A 19371-nucleotide genomic window follows, 5' to 3' on the forward strand; every position below is an offset into this window, starting at 1 on the left:
CTGCAGCCTTCCAAGTGGGCCATTGCAGAGCCAGTGAGAGCGTCGTTTCCCCAGTATGTGCCTATCCCCAACATTGCTGCTCTGTCTGCTTTTACATGGGGCTTAAAGACTCAGAGTGGCTTGTGCTGGCCATCTTACACAAATAAAATATTGTCTGGTTTTGTGTATTAAAAGGAACAGAGATCCCCCAGCCTGGTAAATGTTCTGGCAGCTGCAATGCTTTTTTTTAATCTAGCCCAAACTTTCAGCTACTCCCACACCCTTCCACAGACCAAGAAAAGGGTATTGCCACACTCAAGGACAAAAAAATCCAGAAGTAGTAAAGCGCATCGGTTGCATGTCTTCAACTATGCTTTATACATCAGCTGTCATTAGCATCTCAGCCTTACTTTTATGGTGGATATCGGTGTTCTCACTGGGAAGCGGCCTCTTGGCAGTTGTTCTGCGATACACGACATGCGTTCTGCCGCCTTCCTCCTCCTCCCGAGTCCCCTTCTCTAGAGGTTCGATGAAGAACTCGTCCTTGTCTGTGCGAATCATGCCAGCCTAGAGTGACAGGGCAGAGATCGAACATTTCACGTTACGGTGCATGCAGCAGACACTGTGAGTAAACAGTTACAATATGCTTAAGCACACTTTAGCGCTCTCCAGAGAGCAGTTAGAAAGCAGGGAGTAAGCAAGGTGAATTCTTTATTAGAGCAAAACGAAGCATCAGTTCCTCAACTTGACAAGGAAGGACAAAGGTAAAATACTAGACCAAAGGGATTTCTAATAGCGTCTAATTAGCAAGGTTTGGGACTAGAACAGGTATGTGGAAATGGACTCTCAGTCAGAAGTCACCTATAACAAAATGGTTAAGACCATCTTAGTCATTTGTTAGCACAAACTGCTGTAGAGTTTATACAAATACCCACTGCTGTTAAACAAAGGATCGATTCAGCGTAACGAGCTGGTCCTGATACACAGTGCCATGGTGCAGAAGTGCAAAGCCAGCCCCTTTCTGCTCATTGCAAGACAATGAAGTGCTAAGCCTCATATGATGGCTTTGCAATTTTTCTTACGTTCAACATGTCAAATAAACATGACCACGGCACCGTACTGGCACAAAACCCCTCTTAGCCCAGTAGACTGTTAAAAACACAATTACGAGCAATCAATTTCTAAGGGAGAAAGGCTTAAAAACTGAGGTTAGACCAAATATGCTGGTATGAAAAGAAAATGAAAACTTCATTCCTCTACGAAACATCAAAAGAAGTCTTACACAATGTTCTCAGCATGTCCACTGCTAACTACAGCAGCGTGTAATTCATTAAGCAGAAAGAAACAAACTACAAAAAAAAATCCTTCTACCATTTTCAGCTGGGTGGAACCACTTCTAGCTCTTTAGCTCAAGCATGTGTGTTGTTTCGCAGCACTCGCCCTGCTGCAGGAGGTTAGGATAGTCAACAGCTGGCTTGCATAACTGCCTTTCTTTGATTTTCCTGGGTGTGCATTTGCTCAGCTACATTTGAGAACTTAAAACTAATGAACTCTAGCTTGGTAAAAGGAAAGCCTGAACATGAAACGCAGCAAACACAATTCTTGAAAACACTGACCAGGAGACAGAAGTTGACCACACAACCAGCATTGTTTAATCTGTCAGTCGTTGACTTAAAGAGTCAAGCATGGTTGTCTATCCAGTCGTTAGACTTGCTGCACGTGCAACTCAGTATTTCTGTGCCTTTAAACCATATTCTTTGTCTGCTTGGGAATCCAAGTTGTCTATAGATCGTAGTGCTAGGAGCTCCAGCACGGACCCCGATTCTGATTCCTTTGAAGTCAATGTTCATTTTCCCAACATCCTCACTTAGGCACAAGAGATTTCCCAACCTGTGCCATATCTTGGCTTTAGTACAAGTATACTGAAATATTTTTTTTTTCCACAAACAGCAAACTACTTTTACCGCTGCTATAAATACAGCCTGCTCTTTGGTTTCCCCCCTGGAAAAATGTCAGGTTCATTTGTCATATCTTAACGTACATTAGGCAAGATATCCAGTTGCAGATTTTATATCTATAATGTATACAAAAAGAGATTGAAAGGGAAGGATTAAAGAAACAAAATTATATTTAAGCAGTTTAGACTGTTACCAGGCTGCCTGTACAGAGAGCAAACTGAATTTGAAATCTTGCGATTCTTTTCATCTAATTTAGATTCGACATCAGACACGAGGAAGGTGAAACAGGCTCAGCAGTCAGAGGAAGCAAAGACAATGAAGAAAATAAGCACTGAACCGAGTAGGCTGCAAGTAAAAGGGAATGTGTAAAAAGAAATTTTCAAAATGAATGTTCCTTCTTTTTTAAACTATATACATGCCCAGAGCTAAATGTTCAAATCTTTGCATATGATATGCACAACTACAGATGGAGAAGGGAGCAAGTATTTGCAGGCTCAGACAGAGGTGCGGAATATAATGTGAACAGCATATTTAAACCAAGAACAAATGTGCATATGGCTTGGCTGCCATGGGATATATGCAAGCAATTTGTGTGTATGTAGCTAAACAGTACAGAATGCATGGATGTGTAGGTCGGTTATGCCCGCCATTAACTAAGCAAATTATGCTGGGCCTTAATAATTCATGTGGGGTTTACAATACAGAGTCCACCCGGCAGCATTAGGGAAAATGCTGCTGCTGTCCTGTTGTCAATAAGGCACAGCAAAGACGATTTAGAGGGGTCTGAACTGCCTCACCCAAGGATCAGAAGGAAGCAGCGCTTGAAATCACCAGCTGAACAGATCTGACGGAAGTACAAACCTGTGATCTCTTGAAAGAGAAAAAGGAGTTTGTTTAGCCCGAGTGAAGCCTCATGTCTGCTGGAGAAAAGGCAGGCATTACCCTGGCCAGGCACTAGGCCAGGCAAGATCAAGAGCACCCCCAGTATGGGAATTTCAGAGAACCAGTATGAACTGGGGCTGGCATTCGATCACATCAAAGGTGGTGAGGAAGGGGCCCAGAGCACCCACTACACAACTGTCTTTTCTGTTCCAGTTCCTTCAAGCAGGGCTGGATTAACACACAGGCAAACTAGTCGCAGGACTAAGTGACGAAGGGGCCCAGTCGCACTTATTTTACATATTATAATAATTGAATGAAAAAGTAATATAAATATACAGTATAAAGTAGCGGCCCATGAGTTTATTTGCCTAGGGCACACCAAAGGGTTAATCCAGTTCTGCCTTCAAGTTTATCACCATGATGCTTCAGCGTGTCTCAAGTCTCCTCCCCACTCTCTTGGACAACATCCCTCACATTGGAGAACCGGGTCTTCCTCCTCCCGAGAGAGGAAGCAGTGCGTCCTGGAACGACCTGGCCATGGTACACAGGGGAGAAGGGGGAACAAGGCCACCAAAGTCCCACACGGCACCAGAGCAGCGTGACCCATGTCCGTTGAGGTTGGGGAATCAAGATTTTCTGACAAAAGTTGTAAGGGTTTCGGCCAGTTTCTGCTTTTGGTTTCATAGACGAGGGAAAATTTAAAAAAAAATCTCTGGAGAGTTGCTGGATTTCCCCCAGGGGAAACAAAAGCAGGATGGGCCCTTGGACCTTATCAACTGAAAATGGTAAAAGGTCGTCATCAACCTTTTGACCGCAGGAGAGTGGCCACGTTGTCAGATGAAGAGCTCCCAAGCAGCGCTCTTGCTATCCCACCCATCGGTTCGTCTTCAGTCCACATCCAGGTCGGTTGTGCACTCAATGCCCCCCGTTTACTATGATCTACTCCAGGAAAATGCTGGGTAATTCAGGACCAGATGTGGAACTCAGCCTCTGCCACAGAAACAAATTTAAAAGCTGGTAGAAATGTTGAGCCGACTCTTCTCTCCCCCACCCTGCTCCTTTCTCTTGGGACATTTATATTCAAACTGAAGGGGGATGCAGGGAAAGGATATTGCTAAAACTTCCCTGCCAGGAGCGATTTATCCCCTGACTTATAAAAATACTAAAAAAAAGAAAAAGCATGCGCCTTTGGAATGTGCCAAAGCGTATCAAATGGCCCGTTCTTTGCAAATATTTCCCCAGGTAGGATGCCCCCGGGCCCTTCTGCTAAAGGCTTCCCATCCCGACTGCAAATTACTCAAGTCAAGCACTGCTTAGTGCTCATTAATATGCATTAAAGAGCACAGCAGAAGGAGGTACTTCATCACAAGGAAACTGCACTTTGGAGAATCAAAACCCCTGCTCAGGTTGCCGAGAGAGCTATTTGGGAATCCAAGTCACACCGTGGAAGTGTGACAAGGAAAGTGTGGGGAGGGGATGGTGGAATCATTCTAGCCAATTAGTAGCACGGATGGGTCCCTAATGAATCTACTACGACATGTGGGGCTAGAGGATGCAGGGGCTGTCAAGCTTACTAGCGCTCATCCTCGAGGTTTAGGGTATGAAGCTCCAGCGCACCTCCCTAACACTTGCCAGCAGGAGCCGACAAGGCTCTGAAGGACCACCGGGCTGTGACGGTCTCCCATCCTGCCAGCATCAGGGGCCCTCCTCCACCCAGCTCCCCAGCCGCACTACAGCATTTCCCACATCCCATCCCCTGGGCAGCACCTGCCGGTCTCCTCTCTCCTCCCTGCAGCCAGCGGCAGGCTTTGATTACAGGGGCCTGTCTACATCATGAACTAGCCCACGGCTTGTCCAGACACGGTACTGTTATACACGCCCCACGTCCCAAAGCAGAAGCTGCAGTCACACGGCCCTACAAATGGGCTAATGACCATCATGCTGGGCCTGGCCGTGGCTCCCTCATGCTCTGCACAGGCTATTTCTGAACCAGGATAATCAGCCTGAATGTAGCACATCACAAATGCATCTGCACTGCTTCCAGTTCTGGAGAATACAGCAAGCAGTGCCATGAGTTTTGTAGGGCACTGCAAGTGTGCAGCAGAGTCATGGCTTGAGTGCCAGTCTCCCCACCCCCCAAAGTCCTCCATCAGGCAACACCAAAACCACCCGACTGCTTTCTGCAGGCCACACTGCAGCCAGTGCCAAATTAGCACCTGATGAAGGCCATCCCTTTGTCCTATACATTAAATTGCATTTTTCAGAGTCCAGCACCGTAACATGGATCTCACTCCTGGTTCCTCCCTCCCCCCATATTTTGTATTCAAGTTGGAAGGTTGTCTGCAGAATGCATTTTACTGTCCTAAACCAAGGACCTCATGCATAATTTAATTCAGGACTTGGTAGAAAAATTCAAGCCTAGCACTTTTGCGACTGCCCTGTCTTTCCCTGGGAAGGGAGAAGATAGAGCAAAACTGGGTTTATAACAGTAAACAGGTTGCAATCTTAAGGAGCTAGAATATACACGTGTACACACACACACAGCAAGTTGTTCTCCAGATTTTATTAGCCATGATTATAACAGATGCCTAAGATTATTAGCAATGTGAGGGAACTTGTATAAAGTAATGTTGCTCTTTTTTTCCCCATTTACATCCTACAGGAGAGCAGGGCAAATGCATGAGTGGCAAGTATTCACCAAGTTTCCAATGAGCGTCAACGTAATTTCACTCTAAAAACGTTAACATTCAAATCGGCAGTGAGAGTATGAGTGACTGGCTTAGATCAAAAGTTGTAAAGGAAGTAAAACAGACTTTCCTGTTATACGGTAAGGAAGAAAAGGAAGAAGGAAGGAAGGTAAACTGTATTTTTTAATACTTAGAGTGTCCCACGCATAGACAGACAGAAATGCAAGCTGTAGTTGAAATAATACCGTATTTTCTCGCTTACCACACACCCCCAAATAAAACACACACACTGTTTTGGGGAGGCAGAATAAAGGAAAAGAGATTTTTCCTGTCACAGCTGAATGCTGGCTGCAGGGGATCCTAATGGCAGCAGCTGTGGCTGGAACAACTTTAACACTGTAGCCAGACCTGGCCCTAGGGGTGCGCGGGGCTGGTGGTGTTCAGCAGCGGCAGCACGTGGCAGCTGCGGTGGGGCCTATGCAGCACTGACTGGGGGCCCCCCAAAGCGCGGGGCCCAGGGCAGTCACCCTGATTCCTCCCCCCCCGGGACGGCCCTGACTGTAGCTCTGCTCCGATGGGTGAGCTTACTCCCTCGCTCCCTGAGGCTGGCAGAGGCAGAAATCTGGCAGCCATCTTGCAACAGTGCTTCCATGCTTCTGTTCTAGAGAAGAAAAATCAGCCTGCTTAAGACACAAGCCCCAATTTTGGCAGGCTAATGTGCTAGGGAAAGGTGCATGTAAATATGGTATAAGATCTTACAATATCCAAGTTCTTTTCACATCTATGCAGTATCCAGCAAAATTCAATTGGAAGCAATCAGGTCCAACGGACTTTGTGTGGAGCAAAAATCCAGAAAGTGAGCATCATCTACCAGTGACATCTCTGAGCCAGATTTCTGAACGTGGCTGCACCAGGCAGGTCTGTTGTGTCCGAGGTTTACAAGCACTCCAGGAGATACTTCTGCCTCAACCTTCGCCCTGGAGTTTCTGCAAAAGTAACACCGCTGGCCCCATGCACCAGGACAGGACCTACTCCCTGTCCTCCATAGAGGACCTGGGTTTGGGACAACTGCCCAGCTCTCCTGGTTTCCTCAACCACCATAACACACTCTCACATTTAGAAGGTATTCTTTAAAAGTTTAATTTAGCAGCAAAACTGCTTCACATATTTAGACTCTACAGCAATCTCCACGTTTTACAGCTTTAGCTCCTTGAGCTAATTAAACGTCTCCATGGCTCTGCACTCAGCGAGTGACTTAATTGTCTCCTCATTCACATTCATATCACAGCTTCATGTTCTAGGCCACAGCAAAGTAAACCCGCCTTGCTACTGCTCTTCCTTCTCCTTCAAGGCTCCAGAGTTGGACGCATTCTATGGCCTCAAGTTTAATTAAGGTTCATTTTTTATATTGTTAGCACAAGCTTATAGAGATTTTTCTTATTCCTACAAAAGACAGATTTGTCTCTCTACCTACAAACATGTGATGAGGGAAGGAAGATTACTTTTTTTTTTTAAATGCAACTTTCTGATGGATCAATCACTCAAACACTTCTGATTAATTACTGGCAATTGCTTAATTAAAAGAACAGCTAACAAATTCAAAACATTTTGAAAAATCCTTGAGATAATCCTTTAGCTGAGCAAAGAACCAACAAATCTTTGTAACTCTGGAATATGTGATTAAATTCAAATGAAGGTTACTGAAACCACAAGCACAGAGATTACTTGCACACTAACAAAATCCAAAATATACTTCTAAATTTCTGTTCAAATTGCCACGCAGTGTAAAGAAGGACAAGTGATAAAAAAATATATTGTCTTGCCTTCTATGCCTTACTGATCACTTCACCAAAGAAACAAAGGGACCCACAGCTTTGCATTTGACTGCTTAGTTACAAAGGAGATTTGTAACACTGTTTAACGTAGAAAAAGTTGAAATTTTTGCAAAAGCAAGGTGGCTAGGCAATGCCTTGATGAAGCATACAGAAGTCAAGTAAGTTTGGACGCAAAGACATTTCTTAAAAATATAATAAAGCTGCCACTGATATAAAACCTTTCAACAGCGAATCTCAAAGCACTTTACACATTTTATTTTTATCTATGGATTTTCTGAGGGGCTTAACACCAGGGAAGCTCGGCATCTCACAGACACCAATGGATTTACCTTTACAGCCACCAAGTGAGGTAAAAATATTACTATCCAATTATACAGGAAGGAAACTGAGGCAAGGCTATTAAATTACTTGTTCTGCATCGCACAGGAAATCTATACCAGAACAAGAATAGATTACAGATGTCCTAGATCCATACACATTCTTAACCACAACATCCTCCACTTTGCAAACATAGGGATGTACCTTCATCCTTATTCTACACGTGGGGAAACCGAGGCAGACATTTATTGTGGCCTGTCCAAGCTCACAGTATAGATCGGAGCTGGCACTGGAGTCCAGCTCCCCCAATTCCCAACCACATGGTGTAGGTATGCAGTTGCCCAGTATCCCTGTTTGTCATTTTGACCCACGTGTCATCTCCCAAATCCTACTTAATCATCTTAATCCTTGCACATTATTATTTTTAATTAGAAAAATGTGAAAGGGTGAGAACAGACTACCATACATGTTTATTCCTGTTTAGCTTCTTGCATGCTTGAAACCACTATAAAAAGCATTTGATGATTTGCTTTTGCTTTTTTTTTTAAAAGATGTCTTGACTTAGAACCATAGTAGAAGAAGAATTGTGAGGTATGGTAAATCTATTTTTCTTTTAACTGAATAGGGATACTGAAAGAGTTGCATAAAACATTTGGAACATGTTAGCACATATGGTACTGTAAATTACAACTGCCCCAGAGCTACGATGATTTATACAGCCCCCAGCCTGTGTGGCAGGAACAAGAAAGTTTCTCCTGTATGACTCTGCATGCATGCATTTTTCTTACTGTCACTTTGAAACTAAACATTTTGCAGTTTCTTTCATGCCTTTTTACAGTTACACAGCTCTGTTGCTTCTTTGATAAACAAGACAAATGCATTATATGAAGATGGCCAACTTGGAGACTTTAGGCAAGATACCCGCCTCGGTTTACCCACCTGCAGAATGGGCACAATGATACTGACCTCCTTTGTAAAGAATTTGAGGGGCTGGACTCTCGACCCATTTACATTGTGGTAATCTCTGTGAGGTTTGTACATAGCTGTAAGTTATACTGGAATCTGGAGCAGACAGCCCAACAAATAGCTACTGGGGGGAGCGCCATACAATTAATTTCTATCACTGCACCTTGTTGTAGGCTCTTTGCCTTGAACAAATGGATAACCTGAGATAAGCTACAGACTCACGACACCTAAAGTGGTATAACTTAAATCAACACAGTTATATCCCTGATGTATATCCTGAAGTAATTCTCCACTGACTCCCTTAGGAAGCTAAGGGTGTTAGCCTGAAGTCAGGCAAAAGGATGTTATCATCAGCGTAGGACCATTCCTCCTGCATCCACTTCTCTTCTATACTGGTGTAAATGCGCTGTGTGACCACACCCCAAGTCCAGCTGATGAAAAGCACCAGATAAAAGCTAAATCTTTATTATTATTTTCTGATATATTAGTCTTCCCTTCCACATTCAGTGTAGTGTGGTAGCAAGCAAATGAGGGAGAAATAATATATACCAACAAAGGTTCCTCTGCTGGCAAAGTTCTGTCTTTACCTGCAATCCACCCAGTCAGTCAGGCTAGGAACAGACATTGCATTTGTCCCAGGACAAGTTCTGCCTGCATTTGCCCCAGAACAGAAATGTCCTGGAATTGGCATGGATACATTCACCTTCCAATTAGGATTTAGTGACCACCTGAATGCATCACTGCTTTTCTGCCATTGATTCAATGCTGTAATCCCAGGACACTTTGCAATGACACTAGCACTTCTTATCTTGTGAACCTTTCTTGGGTTTGTTCCAGGACATCTGAAGAACTCTTCTGGGATAAAGTGGTTTGTCCCAGGACAAAACTGGTATCTGTTTGTAGCCTTATGGTCAGAATCTATTATACCAGTTCCCTAGGACTAGATCCCTGCAACCATGTTTTTGTGCCTCCACACCATCATTGCAACTGTAAGACGAGTCACAAGAAGCAGCAAGCAGGAAGTGGCCCTTCAGCTTTGTCATCAGCAGTTTTTCAAGGACTTGAGTATGGTGGAGTTGGGCTGCACTTAGGGACTGAACAGGTAAAATAAGATCCGGCCTTACGGCTAAACAGTCACAAGTCAGCTGATCCAAACTGAAAGTCAGTAGAGCTATGTGAGTTCACATCAGCTGAGAGCTTGGCCCCTCTCTGCATTCACGCAGCACTTTGTTTTTTAGCACTTTAAAGTTTTTAATAAAAAGCGATACTAAGAGTGAGGTAGATTAAGTATGATTGTCATGAAACTGCTGAGAAGAACGAGGATATGAACAAAGAAGCACATTACCCAGAGTGCGAGGGGTAAGGACTCTTGGTCGTTCTGCAGTATCTGTCTCTACACCTGCCTACCCTATGTATGGTAGGTGAACTGGGGCAAATTACCCTGGATGAATCAGGACTGAATTGCCCCAATTTAGCTTTCATTTATGCAGAATACCTGATGCATGGCAACCCCTCAACCCCTTTTAAATCATTGTACTTTGTTCATTTGTCCCTACCCAAAGCCATGGGAGTAAAATGCCTTTCTGAAAGCCACAAAGCAACACAGAGGCAGATTTCAGAATAGAGCCTAGGTTTCCTGACTTGATGTTGCTTGCTTTGAATCCTAGGACAGCATTAGTGAAGTTGCTTTAGATCTCTTTCCTCTTATAAGAAAGCTGTGCTGCAAAGTGAATCTCTGAATATAACAGTGCTAGTGAATTTCCACGTTGGCCTTTTTGGGCAAGCATAGAAAAGATTCTCTCCGTAAGACCAAGTGACTGAGCACAGATTCTTATTGTGACATTTTTGCTGACCCACATTCAGATCCTATCAGCTTCCAATGGGAGGATCCTTGTCTTTTAAGAGTTAAGCTGTAGAAATTTCATCTTGCTATAGATTTTTTGTCAAAGGGCAGCAGTGACTTTAGCAAGAACAGTGTTGTAAGTGGGATATTTTGGCAAGTCTGTAGGTTTGCAGCCCTCAGGTCCATGCAGGGTCCAAATGAAAAAAAGGAAAAGGTTATTAAATAGCTGTTGAGAATGAAAATGATAAATGGGGTAGATCCTGTGCACTCAAGGGACTGTAGCTTGATTACTGTTGTTGCAAGCTGGGCATAATAATTGCAGTTCTCTGCAACCAAGTTTCTCAATCTTGATCTGTCCTAGAAGAAAAGCATGAATATCAAGTCCATGAATTTGCTAACAGCAAGAGCCTGAGGGATTAACTTTACCCAATTTTCAGTTAAGGAATCATTTGGAGCAAAAGTCTCTGTTATCACTTTCACTACGGCATTGATGAAATTCTACCCTCAGCAACAACCACCAAGAAAAAAGAAAACACATAAATGTTAGAAGAAAACAACACTTTCCAATCAAAAAAGCTGTCCAACTTTAATTCTCAAATCCAGGCTACGACTACACAATTTTTCTGGTAAGAATATATTGAGTTGGGGTGCAAGCCAGCTCACCACCTACTGCAGTCCAGGGGAGTCACAGGTTCATAGATTTTAAGGTCACAAGGAACAATGAGAGTCACTGCATGTGACCTCCTAGGTAAAACAGGTCACATGCTTTCACCAAGCAATCACTGCAACTTACCAAGCAAGTCTTTCTCCTAGGCTAAGTACAGACAGCCAAAAAGCCAGAGGCAGAATCAATTCAGTCTTCGCAGGTTAGTTTAAAATGCAGAAATTAAACTGAGAAGCAAGTGAACAGACATTCACTTTTGATTCAGGAAATGCAGCCACATGCCTGCAGAGGCTCAGGCCAGAAGGCAGGGGGTGGGGAGGAGGCGCACTAGAGCATGGCTCCCAGCCTGCCATCCACTGCCAAAGGGAAGGGACTGAAGCTCCAAGGCTTTTCCCCACTTCCTGCTTGAGGGGAGGGGCATCCCCTGCTCTCACCTGTGTGCATGCTGCTGTGGGGCTGGAGCCTTTGCAAGGTAACTGTCTCTTTAAAGAAGGGGAAAGCTGCCATCCAATAACCCCAGGTAGCCTCTCTGCGTTTTACCAGCTACTTTCTATCACCAGGTCACCATTCCCCCTTTCCCCCCCCATCTACCTTTCTCGCACCTATTATCTGCCATTCCCTGTGAACCTCACTGCCACGCATTTGTATTTTCACAGACCTGCATTTTGCTTATTGGCTTCTATTCTACCCAGGAGAGCACACAAAACCCCAGAGGCTTGCAAAGAACAATTTTTCCAACTGTTTAGTTGGTCTAATAAGACATATCACATCTACTCAACAAACCAAAGCTGCTGCTCACGTTCTACCTCTGTGGGTGGACACAAGGCACTGGGACCTGACTGCTTAATGCCAGTTCAAGTGAGTGGAGACAGAGAGCTGAGACAGAACAGGAAAAAGGAAACCTGCTGAAAAGAGGTGAATGAGGGCAGAGAAAAGAACAAGTAACACTGGAGAAGGGAATTGCTTTGAGGGGAAGAATATTTGAAGGGAAATCCTTAGGCTGGATGGAACAAAAGATACAGTGAACTGTTTTTTCTGAGTGCAAGTATTGAATCTAACTGGCCACTGTAGCTAGCAGGAGAGTTCACGGTTTGCCGCTAGAGCGGAGAGCTGGGTTTCCCACTCCCACCCCTCATCAGCCAGGCCTCCCTGCTCAGGCTGGGGAGCAGAGGGGCAGGGCCAACCAACCCTGCTTCCTGGAACAGACAGCACAGCACAGGGCTGCAAAGCATCCTGGGATGCTGGGGGGCTGTGATTTAACTTGAACCAGGAAGGGGTTTGGGACAGAAGTTTCAAAAATCAGTTTGACCTAAATCAGTTAAGTCTGATACTACATTCAATCAGGTTTATCTTAAACCAGTTTCAGCCATTTTGAAACCGGTTTATGTGCCCTGAACTTCTGTTCTATTACAGGTTTAAACTAGTTTCTGATCACTTAAATCAGTTCATGTGTAACTTCTGTCCCTAGCCCTAAACTCAGTAAGAGCTGGATCAGACCCCAATAAATACGAAATACAGCCTAGATATCTGCTTCAGTAAACAAGTTCACAGAACTCGTATCTAACAGACATAGGAACTAAATTTAACAACAGCGTCAGCAGAAGAGTGCTGGCGTAGCCAGCCTGCAGCTCCTAGGGTAGGGATCTACAAGTTTGCATGTTGTTAAATAAAACTAATCTGTCAAGTTTGCAGCCACAGACATGCACTAGAAAGGGCCAGATCCTCTGCTGCGCCGCAGCTCGTGAAGTCCGCTGCATCAGTGAATACAAAATGGGTGTACAATCAGAGGGGTTGTACCTTGTACTCTGTGTGCTTTTGTAAATAACTACACACAACCAGAATCTGGCCCAGAGTCTTCATAAGTCATACACAAAGTTATCAACAGCTTAAGATGTGGACATCTCCTATCTCTGTTAAACTGGAAGTCTGGAGTGAGTTGAAACAGCACTGCAGTGTTTTGTACCAATTGGGGCATACTCTTGTCTTAGCCTTCTATTGACTCTCTGTCTCCTATTAATCTTCCCTGTCTTATTCTACAACAAAGATTCTTGGTGGGAGAAGAATACTTGGAAAGCAGTTATGCCAAAAAAGGTAGTGGAAGCCAAATCAGACACGAGCTTTCAATTTTATATTGAGTACAGTGCTAAGACCCCAATAGAAGAGGAATGTCAAAGTGCAAGATTCAGAAGACAAGCAAAAATAATTAAGCCCTGGAGGAACAGACTTATTAGGAAAGATTAACTAAAAGAATTAATATGCACAGCTTGTCCAGATGACAGAAAGGGTAGGGAGGCATACGATAGCTCTCCAAGTTTTTGAAGAGCAACAAGGAGATGATGAGAACTGTCAAAGGGTCTGGGATAATGTTATGAAAGGGAGAGAAGGCAAATTCAAGTAGGAATTTTAACAGAAAACCCTCTCACCATTTTCACATCACTAAAATGAGATGATCATAACAATCCCTTCTTGCCTTAAACTCAAGGACAGTACTTCTCAACCAGAGTACTGCAGCACCCTGGAGTACCCTGAGATCCTTTCAAGGGTGCCGCAGGATGCTGTACAACGTTAGCACCGCCAGGTGCGCAAACATGATAAACCCAGAGAGCTCCTATACACGTGCAGGGAGGCTGTTCTGACACACTATAATTACAGCGTGTCAGAGCACACATGATTAATCAAGTCTGCTGCAGCATGATAATTACTGTGCTCCAGCAGACTCCAGCGACACAAGTATCAGCATCCCCACACTGAAAAATGGTGGCGGGGCGCTTTAAATGAAAGTTCGTTTGACGAGCTTTAGTTCAAAGTGTCCTGCCGCCACTTTTCAGAGCGGGGACACTGGTGCATGTGACCCTCCGTGCGCTTTTAATTAGCACAGCTCTCAGTGCTGTGCTAATTAAAGTGCCCCCCGCCCCTGCCTCCTGGAGCACATCTATAAATGCTCAGAGATTTCAAATCGGGATCCAGAGTGGTAAACACATCCTGACTTGCTGCGCTCCTTCTGGGTTCCTTGCAACAGAAGAAATATTCTAGTATTTGTCGGAAGTCAAAACATGAATGAAAATTAAGAACCGTAATTTTCTGACAGGTGCCTTGAGTTTAATGACAGGTCCCTTGAGTCTGAAAAGGTTAAGGAGCCTGCTCTGGGAGGTATGTGTGTTATCTCCGTTCTGGAACGGGCCCCAAAACCCCGCCCTGTTGTCTACTTGCTGTATAGACAAAGAGAAATAATTTTTTAATGCTATGCTCTACCAAACTTTCTGAGCGGGGAAGGAACCTCAATCACGTAATCTGAAACAAGGCTTCAGGAACACCATGCCGCTGTGTAGTAAAAGTGGTTGTATGAAGAGGCACACGGACAGGATGGCCGTCCCCTTGTCCTCACCTTCTCCCATTCTGCGATTCTTTGCTGTCTGCTCTCTTCCTGATCTTTCTTTTCTCCAGCCCCTCCAAGGCGCCAGCAACTAACAAAATCATGTAAAAACAGGCACTCAGAGAACAAGAAATTTCCAGGGCTGTCTCTGTCTCGCCTTTGTGCTATGGCAACAACAACGAGAGCTTTCACTGCACTTAACACAGTACAAAAGACCGTTAACCATACATGTATGCATACAAAACCCTGAAGAATACAGCTGCAGCCAGATATCAACAGCAAGATGATGTGTAAAGTACAATTTGTCCAAGTGCAAAAGGACAAAGGGTGAAAACACAAAGTATTTCAGGGAAGAGGGCAAAGAAAAGTGCTCGGTCTCCACAAAGCAGGAGTTCCACTCAATTTCCTGACAGGTTCAACTGAAAGTTAACATTCGTGGGGTGGGTGTCACACCCCTGGCATTAAATGGGGCATGACAGACCTCAGAAAGGGTGGTCCCCTGAAAAGGATGTATAGAAAATAGTTAAAAGAAAGAATTGTTTGAGAGACTGTTGAGCCACTTAGCATTTACAGACATCAAGAGAAGAAGTTGCATCTTGTATGTAGGACTTTCCATGCAACTAGTGTTTAACCCATGATTATAAATCCAGATTCGGATGAGTTTAGAAGGAGGCTGCTTTTATTTGGCCCAGATGGACTGTCACCAGACAAGATGTCATGTAAGATCCACCCAGAGGTGACGATTTTACTTCAGTATATTCAGTAATGTGGGCTGTGGTACTGTGAATAGTCCAAACAACTCCTCAGCTCATTTTAGACTTATACAGGACTTCAGTATTTCACAGACCCCTGGGCAGGATAAAAACATTAGAGCCAAGAAGCTTCTGATGCCAGAAGACAATTACCGCTGATAGATCTATGAAAGAGCAGTAAGTCAGGAAACTGGAACAAAAGAAACACTATGATCAAGAATACCCGAGTTACCCATCACTGTCGAAGAAAAAATGATAGGTCTCCACCAGACAGTAACCAGAAACCTCACCGGGTAACAGGTGCCACCCAAATCAGTCACTCATCGCAGCCATCTCTCAAGATCTTACCTCTGGAAGGAAAATATATCTATACTAAACCAGAGAGGCTCTGGTTCTGCACTGCTTAAGGGAACCTATGGTGCCAGTGTCTGGATGGCACAAGCCCAATCAGTCTTTAGCAATGAAAAGCCCAAACCCAGACTCCAGTGGGGGATCCCCCTCGCTACTGCCGAAGGAACTCTTGCAGCCACAGGCGGCCAGGTGATCAGAAACCGACCTGGATGCAGACAAGGCCCAACACTAATACAGCTGATAAAAAAAAAGGAAAAACTATTCCAGCAAAAAGGTCATTTTCCACTACACACTGGTGGAATAGAACAGCTCCTACTCACATTTCTCGGTAACATTTTTTTTAGAAAAAATAATATTTTTGAAATTTCAAGTCTGCATTTTCCCCTTGATGTGACACAGAATGAAGTAAAATTAATGTGTTCAGAAGTATGATGGATTTTTAAAATTTTTTTCTTCAAATTTTCCTTACATCTTATAACTTTGCTTTATTTCTTTTAATTGAAATTTTTAAAAGGCACAGGATAGCAAAAAGAAAAATGGGCTTTTTGCTGTGATGAAACAAAGTTATTTAGGTTAGGATCAGAGCAGAACTTTGGGGAGGGTTAGACCGGGTAGATGAAGGGATAGCACAATGGCAGATCAAATTAAAATGCTGATAAATGCAAAGCAAAGCACAGGGGAGGGGGAAATTTAACAGCCTCAGGACCTTAACAAGGTTCCAAATGAACTGTAATTAGCTCAGGAAAGGGCCTCAGGTCTGATCCTGCCTGGCAGTTCTTTTCATTTCAATGAAAAATCAGAAAATGGAAAAAGAAACAAAAACCTTTTTGCAAAAGTTTTCACTAAAGGTCAGTTTTCATCTAAAAATGTGTTGAATAAAACATTTTAACCAGTACCAATAGAATGACCTTGGTACTTCTACTTTTGTCCTCCAAAACAGTTCTTTGTGCATCAACTGGTTTTGTTTATTGGTTTAACATGAGATTTTTGTTGCAATTAAAAATGGAAACTATGCAACACCACTTATGTCTACCATGTGACCATGTGCAACTCTGACCCATATGGTCTGTCTGAAGCTAACTAGTCTTTCACCAGCACTGCCAAGTATCACCCCATATTTCAACTAGTCTAAAATTTTATCCAGCTACCTGACCTCCACAGCTGCTGCGTACACCAAATACTAATGAATTTAGACTTATACCAACTATGGAGGTAAGAAAGCAATGTCCCCATTTTACATTGTGCCAATAACATGCAGAGAAACTGAGCAAGTTGCCCAAGGACAAAGAGAAAAGGGGTGCGCTAAGTGGGCCCAGCCCAAATCAGGGGCAGTGATTCAATTTGTTGATTCGGATCACTGTTCCTGATTAGCTTCGGCCAAATCCAAATCTGAAGATTCGATGCTGATTCGGAGAATCAGCAATTCAGACATAGTCAAAGCTTTAAATGTTTTTTCTACATACCTCGAGGTACCAGCGCATGTGATGTTGGGGCACATGAAGTGTCCCACAGGAGCATGGGGCGTCCTCCATGTGCTTGGCAGCAAACCCAGAAGTGGACCAGACATACTTCTTTCTGGTCCACTTCCAGGTCTGCCGGGGTGTGCACTGGGGTGCCCTCCTGTACCTCCCCGGCTTGGCGATCAGCTGCAGGGGGACCCCAGTGGCCCCTCCCCAGACCCAGGAGGCACCAGTCACCGAGCCTGGGGGCACGGGGGGGGGGGGGCAGCATGCTCTCTGGCAGACCTGGAAGTGCTTCCAGTCCACTTCTGGGTCTCCTGCCAAGCATGGTGGGGAGCCCCCCGCACTTCTGTGGGACACTTCATCTGCCCCAGCATCGCAGTGCTCATGAGCCACTGCTACCTAGAGGTATGTAGAAAAAACATTTAAAGCTGTGTCTATGTCCAACTCTCTGAATCTTTCCGAATCTCTCCGAATCGATTCGAAGGGTTCCGATTCAATTCGGAGAGATTAAAGGGTCCTCCGATTCGATTTGGATTCAGAGATTCGGCCGCTGAATTGGACCGAATCTCTGTCAAATCAAATCCAGGACCGAAGCTTCGCACAGCCCTAAAATGAGTGGCAGAGATGAGGGGACAGTGAAACCAGATTTCCCAAATTCTAGGCCAATGTCGGTGCCTTTCATTGGTGGAACTTCAGCAGACTGCCCCGGACTCCGAAGAGCTCTAGCGCTAGATTAACTTCCAGCAGCACTGGGGCTCTCCGCTTACCCTGTGGCCCTGAGGACAGGCATTAGAACAGCGCTCAGGCTCTGCTTCTGCTCTCTGGCTGCGTGCAGTACTGCTGCTAACAGTCCTTTCTTGTAGCATGCCACTGCCTCAGGGCGACAGCAGTAGAAGAGACCCTATCACACCCACCACCCAAACCCTTTAATTTTACTGTAACTGTAAAATTAACACATTTCCTTGAAAGCCAATTAGAATTTCATGGGATGCATCTGAGCGCCAAGGAAGGAAGAATTTCACAAAACTATGAAGACTATTTAAGAGGTTTTCCAGATTTTAATGCTTTTTGTGGAATCTACAGTTCTCCTCTCCTGCTTTCAGAAACGATACAGCTGCGCATTGGATTATAGCTGTGCCTTTCGGCAGCAGCACAAGGAAGGCACAAATCCAATCGCAGATATTTAGCGTACTGTTGCCCTTCTGGGAGCTCTCTTCAGATCACAGGCAGTGGTTCCTTTGACCCATATGGCAGAGACATTTGAGGCTTCTGCTGCACTGTAGCATTTTAAAAGGTATTAAATGCAGATTGGCTGAAGGGTCGCACTCGGAGGGTGGTGGTGGATGGGTCATATTCAACCTGGGGGGGAAGTGGGCAGTGGAGTCCCCCAGGGCTCGGTCCTTGTGCCTGCGCTGTTCAATTTCTTTACCGGCGTTTTGGACAACGGGGTGAAAAGCACCCTGTTTAAACTTGCTGATGATACCAAAATCTGGGGTGAGGTGAGCACGCTAGTAGGGAGGGAAAGACTGCAGCAAGACCTGGGTAGGTTACAGGGGTGGGCTAGCAAAAACAGGATGCGCGTCAACACTGACAAGTGCAGGGTGCTGCACGTGGGCAGTAGTAACCAGCAGCACACTTATAGAATGGGAAACTCCCTTCCTGAGAGCACGGAGGCAGAAAGGGATTTTGGAGTCATTACTGACTCCAAGATGAACATGGGCTGACAACGTGAGGTCACGGTTGGCAGGGCTAACCGGACCTTGTCGTGCATCCACAGGTGCATCTCAAGCAGGGCCAAGGAGGTGATCCTCCCCCTCTGTGTGATGCTGGTCAGGCCGCAGCTGGAGTACTGCATCCAGTTCTGGGCGCCGCACTTCAGGAGGGATGTGTACAGCATTGAGAGGGTCCAAAGGAGGGCCACTTGCATGATCCATGGACAGCAGGGCAGACCCTGTGAGGAGAGGCTACGGGACCTTAACCTGTTTAGCCTTCACAAGACAAAGGGGGACCAGTGGGTATTGGGAGAGACCTTGTTCTGCCGAGCGCCTCCCAGAGTAACTAGGAATAATGGCCATAAATTGACAGAGAGTAGATTCAGATTAGACATCAGGAGGTGCTACTTCACAGTCAGGGTGGCTAGGATCTGGAACCAACTTCCAAGGGAAGTGGTTATGGCTCCTACCCTGGGGGTCTTAAGAGGAGGCTCCACATTTACCTGGCTGGGGTCATTTGAGCCCAATTTTCTCTCCTGCCCAGGGCAGGAGGTCAGACTATAAAATCTATAAGGTCCCTTCTGACCC

At 44.9% G+C, this 19371-nt stretch overlaps 1 protein-coding gene across 1 annotated transcript in view; it reads right to left on the minus strand.

Moving 5' to 3' along the window:
- The window catches only part of ADAMTS2 (ADAM metallopeptidase with thrombospondin type 1 motif 2), a 236069-nt gene that overhangs the window by 142045 nt on the left and 74653 nt on the right, over positions 1 to 19371 (minus strand). Inside the window, exon 2 of the mRNA XM_019535184.1 lies at positions 390 to 546. Within this exon, the coding sequence (XP_019390729.1) occupies positions 390 to 540 (151 nt within the window). The 5' untranslated portion in view covers positions 541 to 546. The remainder of the gene's footprint in view (positions 1 to 389; positions 547 to 19371) is intronic.

This window comes from Crocodylus porosus, unplaced genomic scaffold (assembly GCF_001723895.1).
Source record: "Crocodylus porosus isolate Cpor-Errol unplaced genomic scaffold, CroPor_comp1, whole genome shotgun sequence".
NCBI lineage: Eukaryota > Metazoa > Chordata > Crocodylia > Crocodylidae > Crocodylus > Crocodylus porosus.